We start from the raw sequence: 11,858 nt of genomic DNA, 5'->3' as shown, positions 1-11,858 counted from the left end.
ACACGCCAGTTCTGGGTGGAAGATGACCTACTATACACCAAGGGCAATCGCCTCTACATCCCCAGATCCGGGGAGTTACGAAGGTCACTGATGAAGGAGTGCCACGACACACCGTGGGTAGGACATAATGGTTGGCAGAGGACTTATGCCCTTCTGAAACAAGGCTACTATTGGCCAAGCCTTCGGGACGATGTCATGTAATTTACCAAGACTTGCCTTGTCTGCCAACAAGATAAGGTCGAAAGGGCAAAATTAGCGGGTCTGCTGGAACCCCTACCTGTGCCCTCTAGACCATGGGAGAGCGTGTCTCTCGACTTCATCACCCATTTGCCCAAGGTGGAAGAGTTCGAATCGATCCTTGTTATCATCGACCGGTTCTCAAAATATGCCACTTTCGTCCCAACGCTGAAAATTTGCACAGCCGTGATGACTGCCCAGCTGTTCTTCAAACACATCGTGAAATTATGAGGTGTCCCCACGAGCATTGTTAGCGATCAGGACGGAAGATTCACTGGGACATTCTGGACCGAATTGTTCAAAATATTGGGGTCAACACTGAATATCTCCTCTAGCTATCATCCCCAAATTGACGGCCAGACGGAACGCTTCAACAGTATGCTCAAGGAATATCTGCGTCACTTTATCGACGCTAGGCAGAAGAACTGGGTCCAGTTGTTAGATGTGGCTCAGTTCAGCTTCAATAGCCAACAGAGTTCCGCGATCGGAAAAACGCCCTTCGAAGTGGTGTGCGGCAGACAGCCACTCATGCCACACTTGGTGGACCACCCTTATGCAGGCAAAAGTCCTCAGGCACATAACTTCACTAAAGAGTGGAGCAAAATCTCTGAGATAGCTCGCGCCTACCTAGAAAGAGCATCAAGAAGGATGAAAAAGTGGGCTGATAAGAAGCGGAGGGCCCTCGAGTTTCAAGCCGGGGACAAGGTCCTGATCAAGCTACGACCGAAACAGTTTCGTTTCCGAGGCCAGAGAGACCAATGGCTAGTAAGGAAATATGAAGGTCCAGTGGAGATAATTGAGAAGGTCGAGAGAACCACATATAAGGTCTAGTTACCCTCATGGATGAAGATTCATGCTGTCATCCATGTGAGTATCCTGAAGCCCTATCATCCCGATCCCGAGGATGAACAAAAAAACATGCTAAGGCGCCCACCAGTCACGATGAAGAGTTCTGCTGAGAAAGAAGTTGCACAAATCCTGAATAAACGTACGCGCCATATTGGAAGACCCAGACGTGAACTGACAGAGTTCTTAGTGAAATGGAAGGATCTCCCAGACGAAGAGATCAGTTGGGAGCGGGCCGAAGAATTGAAGAATGCAGCTCTAGCCATCGCAGATTTTGAACAAGGTCAGTTGACGGGGACGTCAACCAATTAAGTGGGGGAGAATGTCACGGTCATGCTTGTCTAGGGCCTATTACCCATGGTCGCATGCCCGATCCGACCCCCTTCTAGCATACTTTCATATCTTGTATTGTATTAGCTTAGTTAGCTTGCTTTCTTTACATTTTCATTGTAAGTGACCACTCGCCCTTTTGCATATGCAAGGGCGCCAGTTGGCTTTTTGTTTAGAATGCACTATATGGGGATAAGACTAACCATCACTTCCTCATACCCGGAATAGTACTCTATAAAGCTGTTGTTGTTGCTTATTTCTTTCTAGTCTACTACAATCTTTCTTTCTTTATTCACACTCACAAAACTTCTTACAAAAACCTTTTCTCTAAACCCGTTTTCTAAAACCGTTTTCCCTAAAACGGGGGTGGAGATTGCGAGAGGCACTCGGTGTGCCATCGACCAAATGCTCTTAGACACATGTGCCGCACAATCGCTAAGAGAAGCTTCCGAAAGAGCGATTGTGACACAATGCGATTACATTGAAATATGATGCGGTCACATCATTACAATTTTCTAGTTTTCTTCAAAGTTACAGCACTGCTTAAATCATCTCAAAATAGCCTAATTCACATAAAAAAAACATCTTACAATCACCCAAAATGACTCGTAAACATGTAATAACGTGTTTTTGACTAACTTCTGACTTCCCAAAGATTTAATATCACACTTTATCTCCAGTTTTTACATGAATTAACCATTATTTAAAGGTAAAAGTGTTCAAAATATGGTATTTATCACTAACCAACAAGTTCTCTTATTACCTTATAGTAGCATTGGAAAGAAAGCTTATAGCCAGTAGTAGCATTGTCTACCACTAAAGTTGAATTTATTGTCTTTTTTGAAGTAGATAGTAAAGGAAAGGTCTTTGGTTAAAAGGCCTTTGAAAGATTTTAAGGCTTATCAACAAACGATCAAGGTTTATTATGATAATCATAGAAAAATTGTAACACCCTAAGCCTAGGATTTGAAATTTGGATGACCTTAACATTCTTTTGTATTCTTGTCGACATGACTGAAGGATCTCTTATGCAAGGTACCTCTGAGTGAAAGTGGATCTTTCCAAAAGCATTGTGATAGAATTACCACATTTACATTCAAACAAACAGATAAGCATCATACTGTGAAATTACCAGCATGCTTTAGAAATTCAACAACACGAGAACAAGAAAACTTACCAGTTAAAGACTCTCTTCAGTAGAAATCTCGCTCTCTCCATGAACGGATGCTCTCGCTCTCGGGAACGACAAGCTATCGTTCAACAAAACTCCAATCGTCTACCAAGAATGACCACCAAATGAACAAACGAAGAATGGGGACAACACCACAACTTCGAACCCTTAGTATTCTCGGTGTGAGAATCCAAAGTGTGGGCTTTGTTCGGATTTTGTTGAGGGTAGAAGGAAAAGAGATCGTATACAACGATCAAGCAAGTGGGACAAAGTGCTTGATCGTTTAGGTAAAGTACACGATCGTGTAGGAAAAAGGCAGCGATCGTCTATACGATCGTTTAGTAAAAGCTCAGCATTAGACAATCGTTTAGGAGAATGTATGCGATCTTTTAGAAAGAAGCGTGCAGGTGTAAGCAATCATCTAGTAAACTCAAGCTATCATATAGTCTCTGATTTACTAAGTGGTAAGCAGCTAACACCTTTGTGAGCAAATAATCCTGTTCTTTGCAAAATGAAAACAATTTTCATTTTATTCTTCAGTTACGAAAATCGATTGGAACTTTCCACTAACGCACATTTACGAAGAAAACGGCTGCCAATTATCCTATAATTGTCCAATTAAAAAAATAATAAATATAATCATATTATATTCATTAACCTATAATTTAATATTAGCCATAGTGTTTTCTCCTCCATTAGATATAAATCGTATTTATATCCAATTTCTTCTAATTAATGTATCTCATACATAAAGTCCATATATAATTAACCAGTTAAATCATATCATATATAATCGAACTTCCTCTTGTCAATTTGAACATTTCAAATTGACCCAAAAACTAATTCTCAACTTGAATCCATTGAGCTACCAAGGGGACTTTATGGAACTATGGCTCGAAGCTCCAACAGTAGGTGAATAACTGACTAAACTCTTTAGCCACGAGATCCACCATCCGTTAACTGCCAGGCATTCCACTAAAGACCAACAACTGAAGTCTTCTTACCACATATATATTTTTGTGTCCATCAGATATAACCAATCAATAGTACAATAACCCTTCATAGATGCTCGTAAGTACAGCTGGACCAATTTACCGTTTTGCCCTTGTAGTTACATCTAATTCCTTAAGTACCACTGATCCCTCTAATGAACAATACAACATAGTCCTACTATGTGTGGACACCTCTCGGGTCATGAGAATGTGTGTGGCACCATATTGTTCAAGCTCCGGGATCAGCCCTTAAGGGAGCATTCTATCTACTTACCCCTCCTTCAAAGAAGGAGTAAATTCCATCTTGTGTAGCTGAGTTCCCAGCTCTCAAATCAGACAAATCCCAAAGTGGTAAGTTTGAGTCAGCGACCTGGCCACTCGCACCCATGCAATCAAAGGATCGCTCTCAATGGCAGAAGTTCCTAACTCACTCAGGATTGAGGTCATGTTACCTATGGTCATTCTAGTGAAGTGAAGTCTCTGCCATGAACGGTGTTATATAACGAGACGTTAACACTTCATGGCCAGGTCTTATACAAACTCGTTGTATAGAACGCCCCTACTCGCACGTCCCTACATGAATGATCAGGATCAGACCATCTATAGCAAGTCACAACACTTGTAACTATTCTACAAAGCGGGCTGCATCCGTAACGTTACCAAGATAAGATTTTTCTCCTATATTCATAAACTACAGACCATTTTGGTTATCGCTTAAGACATGATCCACTTGTATGTCACCACATACATGCTTAAGTTATATAATGACAACCAGGGATTTTAGTTTATTGGTTTGTGGTAAAACAAATAAAACATCCAATTTACAAAGTCGAGTAGTGAAGAAAATATCATATATTATACATCGCAAGTGTTCGTACAAACTGTGTTTACAAACTATAGGACATGAGACTTTAGGGCATCATCCCCAACAATGACAATGTCACCCTTATTTCTCTTAAAGAGCTTCTAAGAGTAAAGAAATATTCCCCACAAACCAACCTGAGACTTTTTATGTATCTTTTGTTTTCACTCACCTGCTTCCTTGGAAGATTCTCAAGAGGTCACCCGACATAGAATTGCTCCAACTAAGTGCTTAACTTTGAAGTTTCTATATGATTGAGCCACGGGAAAGGAAAGTGCATCTTGTTGGTATAAGTAGTAACTTTCAACCACTTTAATCATTTATTAACATAGTTTCATATCCTCGTGATCTCTCTCATTCAAATGTGATCTTAGATCATTCATGGACCCTTTCTAAACTTGGATGTTACAACAATCTATCTATTCAAACAGTAGGACTAAGCATATATGTGTCAAATTTCATTTTCTATGAGAAGAAATTCATAAAGGAAAAATTGAGGTGATCAAAATACATACCTCTGGCACACAAGTTTCTTCATTTTACTAAGCTGGTTGGTTTTGAGCTACCTAAAAATAGATAGAATTATAGGTTAAAAGAGGTATTTTTGTTGTCAAAGGTGTATGTTGAAATATAAACTTGATTTTGGGCTTAGTCCAAAACAAAAGCCCAATTTCTAAAAAAATTACTTATTAGAATATTCTAAAAAAACTATTTGTAGGAGATACTTGGAGTAGATTGAAGAATTATATAAAAAATATGAGACAAAAGTGTAATTGTAAAGAACATTCTCGAGTTTTACCATCAGATCATAATATGTTGACAAAATCCTAGATATAGATTTAGGTGTGCTAACTAGTATAAACTGAAAGGATGTCCTACCATTTATATCAAATAAAAAAAATTATAAGTGCTCAATAATACAAGTAGCCTGTTTCTCAATTCTTTCTTCCAAATTACCTTCAAGCTTCAAGATTTCTTTCCAACAAAGGGTATTAAAGCTTAAAGGTCCTTTTCAAGAAGATGGCAAGCAATAGCATGGTCCCATTCCAAGTCTTAATGCTCAACAAGAGCAACTTTGATAATTAGTGTATCAAGATGAAGTCTCTCTTTGGCTCAAAAGGTCTGTGTGAGATTATAAAGAAAGGATATATCGAGTTTGAGAATGGTAGTGGTCTTTCTCAAGTATAAAGGGATAGTTTGAGAGACTCAAGAAAAAGAGACAAGAAGACTCTCTGTATAATATATCAAGGAATAGATGATGATGCTTTTGAGAAGATTTTAGAAGCAAAGGAAGCGAAAGAAGCATGGGAGAAGCTTCAAACATCGTACAGGGGAGAATATCTAGTTAAAAAGGTACATTTCAAACTCTAAGAGCTAAGTTGAAACTTTGTATATGAAAAAAGTAAAAGTCATCTTAGAATATTTCTCTAGAGTCTTAACTATCACCAATCAACCTAAAAGAAATGGTAAAAAGATTGATGACACAAAAATCATGGAGAAAATGCTAAGTTCATTGGATCCAAAGTTTGAACATATTGTTGCCATAATTGAAGAAACAAGATTTGGAGGTCAAGACCATTGAGTAACTCATGGGCTCGTTACAAACATATAAAGAGAAGAAAAATAAGAAGGAAGGAATTGTGGATTAATTGCTCAAGTTGCAAGTTGATTCGACTAGTGGAGGAATTAGTCCTAATAATAGAAGTGAACAAGGATGAGAACATGGTGGACATCGAGGACAAGGAAGAGGTCACAGACAAGGATAAGGAGATGGTTGTCAATGAAGACATACACAAATAATGAATGGAGTAAAGACAATGTATAGTACCTAGATATTGGGCAAGCAACCCTATATGTGGAGAAAGAAGCATGTTCGTAAAGCTTGATTAATCAGTGAGTGGCAATGTAGCCTTTAGAGATGAATCCAAGATAGAAGTAAAACAAAGATATAACATTCTCATCCAATTGAAGAATAGGGATCACCAATTTATTTCAAATGTTTATTGTGTACCAACTACGAAGAGTAATATTTTAAGCATTGGCCAACTCTTAGAGAAAGATTATGACATTCGAGTAAAAGACAACAACCTTTCTATAAGAGACAATGCAAATAACATGATTGCTAAGGTACCGATGACAACAAATAAAATGTTTATACACAACATTCAAAATGACATTGCAAAATGCCTCAAGATGTGCCACAACGATGCATCTTGACTTTGGCATCTTCGATATCTTAATTTTGGGGGTTTAGAGTCACTCTCCAAGAAAAGAATGGTATGATGACTATCTTCCATAAGCCACCCCGATCAAGTGTGCGAAGGATGTCTACTTGAACAACAGTTCAAGAAAAGCTTCTCAAATGAGTCAAACTCAAGAACTCATAGGCCTTTGGAACTCATACATGTGGATGTGTGTGGATCAATAAAATCTAGCTCACTTGGTAAGAGTAATTATTTCCTTTTCTTCATTGATGATTTTTCGAGAAAAATATGGGTATATTTCTTGAGTCATAAATTAGAAATGTTCGAGAACTTCAAGAAGTTCAAATCCCTTATTGAGAAAGAAAGTGGTTTGGTGATCAAGGCCATGAGAGATCTGATCATGGAGGAGAATTCACATCAAATGAATTCCAAAAGTATTGTAATGATCTTGGAATTCATCGACCTTTAATAGTTTTGAGATCCTCTCAACAAAATGGAGTAGCAGAAAGGAAGAATATAACAATTTTGAATATGACAAGAAGTATTCTTAAAAGAAAGAAAAAACCAAAGGAGTTTTGGGCAAAAGTAGTAGTATGTGTAGTCTACCTACCCAAGCGATCTCTAACAAGAAGTGTATCTATAAAAACGCCACAAAAAGCATGAAGTGGAAGGAAACCTGGGATTCTCCATCTCAGAGTCTTTGGAAGCATTTCTCATGTGCATATACCAGATGAAAAGAAAAGCAAGTTGGATGATAAAAGTGGAAATACATCTTCATTGGTTATAACTCAAATATCATAGGCTACAAGCTTTACAATCTGGGTATGGAAAAGACAATCCTGAGTCGAGATGCAGTATTTGATGAAGAACCACATTTTTTTAAAAAAGTTTTGTTACATGTTTAATTTTTTCAACTTGTAAAAAAAATATTTTCATTGCTCAACACGTATTATTCCACTCACAATAAGGTACATTAACTACCCACAACACTAGCATATGGAACATCATCCATATATCATTCAGTTTCTTCTTCTGTTTGAGATGTGCAACTTAAGGATAATTTGAAATGATTTGCTAATGGTGTGATTCTTAACTAAGCTTTATAGTACCTAGCTTTCTATCTCTTACCATCTCAATCCCAAGGGATTACTTAGCAAAGATCCTAAATCTTTCATTTCAAAAATACCTTTCAATTTATGTTTCTCATGAGTATTAATACCTACAATATTCTAAGCAAAAGGTAAATACAATACCCTTCATAGATATGTCTATAATATATCCAATAGTCTAATTCAATTATATTAAAACCACAGGGCAAGATTGGAACATCAAATTTGAGGTAGCCCATAGCCCAAGTGCTTATTTCAAGCCATATAAAAGACTTTTTAAGGAAACCTACCTTATTCTCTTTTGATTTACTTGTTAAGGAGATTGTTACATTTAAATGATCTCACTAAGATCTCTCCATGAGGAAATGTTGTTTTCGCATCTATTTGGTCAAACTCCATGTTCCTATAATCAAAAGATAATAAAATTCTGATGGATATATATGTGTAAAAATATTTCATCATAATCAACTCCATCTTTCTGATTGTATCCCTTAGCCACAATTTTTACTTTTACCTTGATAACTTTGCGTCTTATGGTTTTGCTTAAACTTATATATCCACTTGCAGCCTATAAGCTTTCACTTCCTAGGTTTATATCAACCAAATCCCCAGTTTGATCTTTCATTGGCTACTTCCACTTTTCACTCTACTTTGAATTTATTAAATGGATCTTAAATTTGTTTAAGTTGACGTGACTGTCAATCATCTACTTGAGAAGGTAAATTATCTTCAATCTCCATTTGAGAATCACTCTTTGTATATGTGCGATTAGTTCTTGCCTTTCATGATAATGTCATATTTGCCTTAACACGACATCAACAATTTCCTCTAGTTTTAGTGTCATTGATAAGTCCACACCATCATCAAGAGCTTTGTCTACCTTTTGTTGTAAAAGTAACATCTTGTTCTTCCTTCGTTCACTTTAGTCTTCACTTGAGCTAATTGTAGGTTAAAATAATTGTTCAAAAGTATACTAATAAGAGACATGTACGCTATCAAAAACTTAGTGGACTATAATAGTCCATTCTACTCAGCTCAACTTGGGGCTTCTTTCTCTACAAAAGTTCTAGAGCTTCTGTTTCCCCGTTGTCAAGTATTTTTTTCGTTCACATATTTCTCAAACTAAAAAACCGAAGGCAGATATATAGGTTATATCTTTGCTTTTTTGTTTTCTGTAAAAGAAAAATAAGAAAAAAAATATCAAATAAACAAAAAAAAAATGTTACTAAACATGTCTTGAGTATTTTGTTTGTCTAATTCAAAATTAAGCTTATGAAATTTAGTTACACTTAATGTTTTTGTTTGGTACATTATCCCAAAAATACTTGACAGATTTGGTCAAATTATATAAATGAGACTAGATTCCTTTTTCTCAATATTTACACATATGTTTATAAATATATATAAATTTTAGAAATTTTAGATTTTTCAAAAATTTAAAAAACCGTTATCATGAGAAATGTTGAGAATCTCACATTGGAAAAATTAAAAAACCTAACAATGTTTATAAAATATGTGAGCTACTCCTTTTCTTATCAATTGATTTTGAGATGAAACACATTTTAACTAATACCTTATAGTAAAAAGAAGTATCATGTCTAGTAGAATTATAGAGTTACATGATGGAAGTGAAGAAGGAAGTTGCTGCTCTCTTTGGTCTTTTAAAATTAATAAAATTGCATATATAAAATTAAGAATTTAAGTTTATTTTCCATTTTGTTCTCTAAATTCTAAAAATTGGACACATATATAAATGTTTTATCAGATCAAGTTTTCTCCTCTCTTGATTTACATAGTTTGTATAGTTTGCTCATTTAATCCATTCTTGTTAGCATGGATAATAATTTTTCGTTCTTAACTCTTTAGATCATTTTGGGACAAGAAAGAATTTTGACGGGAGAAAAGAAACATAACAAAAAATGGATGCTGTAGTCGGGGTGGTAGTGGAGTATACAATTGGACCCATTTTGCATCAACTAGGTTACCTCTTTCGTTACAATGGAAATATCAAGAAACTTCAAGAGAAACATAGAACTCTCGAGACTACTAAAGATACCGTGCAAATTTTGGTTAGTCAAGATAAAGGCAAAGGGAATGCAATTTTCAATGAAGTTACGAAGTGGTTGGATAATGTGAAGGAAGTTTCGGACATGACAAAACAAAATGAAGAACTTAATCCCTCGTGCTTTAATTTTGTCAAACGACATCAATTATCTAGAAAAGCAAAGAAGATGGTGGAAGATATTGCTGAACTCATAAATGAAGGAAGACAGTTTAATAAAGATAATATTGATTATCCTGTACCTTCTTCAGATATTAATTGTCCTACCATCCCTACAGATTATCAAATTATTGAGTCAAGAACTTTACTGGTTGAAAACATTAAAGATGCACTTGCAAATCCTAATGTGAACAAACTTGGAGTATGTGGTATGGCAGGTGTTGGGAAAACTTCGTTGTTGAATGAAGTTAAGAAGTTAGTGTTGGAAAGCAATCTGTTTGATCGAGTGATTCAGGTGGAAGTGGGTCAATCTAAGAATGTAATCGACATTCAAGAAGAAATTAGAGGTGCATTAAATATGCAATGTGGGAAGATAACAGCATCTCTCCTACAGACTCATATTACTGAGAGGAAAGAGAATATCTTGTTTATGTTTGATGATTTGTGGAAGGATTATGATCTTGAAAAAATTATGTCTTGAAAAGAGTTTGAAATGTTTTGAAAAAGAGTTTGGAATTCCTTGTCGTTCAGAATCAAGGACGGAAGGGTGTAAGATACTTATGACAAGTCGTTCTCGACATACATTAACAAATCAAATGAATATAGAAAAGTTGTTCGAGCTGAATTCTCTAACTAAAAAAGAGTCTTGGAAGTTTTTCATCGCAATAGTTGGTGAGTGTGTTGAAGATGGATATATACAACAAATAGCAAAGGATATAGTTAATGAATGTGGAGGATTACCGATTGCACTTAAAATTATGGCAAAAGCATTGAAGGAAAAAAGAGTAGAGATATGGAAGGATGCTCTCAAGAAATTGAAAAATCCAGTTGTAGTGAATACTGCAGGAGTTAGTGACCAATTGTATTCTTGTCTTCAATTCAGTTATGATTCAATAGAAAACGGACTTCAAAAGATGGGGAGAGAAGGTAAAGTACAAAAAGAAATTGATTAAGAATGCCGAACTTTCGGAATTGAATTGTCATACACGTCTCTTATATTTTAACATAACAATTCCGAATATTGACCTTCTGTCAAATGAGTTAAGCATAGAAAGAGTGCAAAATTTAGAAGAATTTTGTATTCAGGTTGGTGCCGGGTACGCCATGAAGAATAAGAGATGGGCAAGAATCTTGATTCTTGATTTAAAGTCACGCATTGATTCAATTGGTGAGATACCACATATACTATTGCAAAAATGTGAACAACTGGATGTACAAGATTATGTACAATCTAGGTGGAAATAATATAAGTTATCCTCGTTTGAAGGAACTAAAAATTTTCATTAACAATAGTTCGAAAAAAAAAAAAAAATTTACTTTAGTGAAGACAAAGATGTGGACAAAGATGAGGATGAAGACGAGCAAGTTTGAAGACACAGACATAGATGAGGACGAGTTCAAAGACACAGACGAAGACGAGTACTTGATATGCCAGGTGGGATTAGGGATATCACTCTTTTGATTTTTCAGGTAAACCAACAAATGATGTGGTTACAACTTAGAATTAATTATTTGAACTATGATTTTCCATTTTCTAGATATATACTTCTTTGAGTTTGCATAAGAAGATTTAAATAAATCAAAGAAATTATATCGTTAAAGAAATTTAGTTAATTTCTTTCTACTCCTCTTTTTAACCATATTAGGATATAAAATTGCAGGTTTCATTTCCTAAATCGACGGTTTTGGACATTAAAAGAGAAAACAATGTGAAGACGTTGTGGCACAATAATGGCCTAATTACACATTCTTATTGCAAACTCCATAAGATTTATATTAATGAGTGCCATAAATTAACATACGTGTTTCCTTCACGTATGGTAAAATCACTCGTTTCCTTAAATACATTACAAGTTCATAGTTGTAACTTAGTAGAAAGGATATTT

The 11,858-nt window shown here is 35.7% G+C and overlaps 1 protein-coding gene and 1 pseudogene across 1 annotated transcript; both read left to right on the top strand.

Moving 5' to 3' along the window:
• Positions 1 to 5,458: 5,458 nt before the first annotated feature.
• On the top strand, positions 5,459 to 6,238 carry LOC150030166 (uncharacterized; annotated as a pseudogene).
• A 3,432-nt stretch (positions 6,239 to 9,670) lies between these two features.
• LOC120077418 (putative disease resistance protein At5g43740) lies at positions 9,671 to 10,925 on the top strand. Its single transcript, XM_090310006.1, has 2 exons — positions 9,671 to 10,442; positions 10,480 to 10,925. Exons 1-2 carry the CDS (start codon positions 9,671 to 9,673, stop codon positions 10,923 to 10,925), a joined length of 1,218 nt encoding a protein of 405 aa, XP_090166132.1.
• Positions 10,926 to 11,858: the final 933 nt, after the last annotated feature.

This window comes from Benincasa hispida, unplaced genomic scaffold (assembly GCF_027475165.1).
Source record: "Benincasa hispida cultivar pf3 unplaced genomic scaffold, pf3_genome.v1.1 HicScf507, whole genome shotgun sequence".
In the NCBI taxonomy this organism is placed as follows: Eukaryota; Viridiplantae; Streptophyta; class Magnoliopsida; order Cucurbitales; family Cucurbitaceae; genus Benincasa; species Benincasa hispida.
The sequence above is the reverse complement of the archived record's forward strand: the minus strand, read 5'-3'. Positions and strand labels throughout refer to the sequence as shown.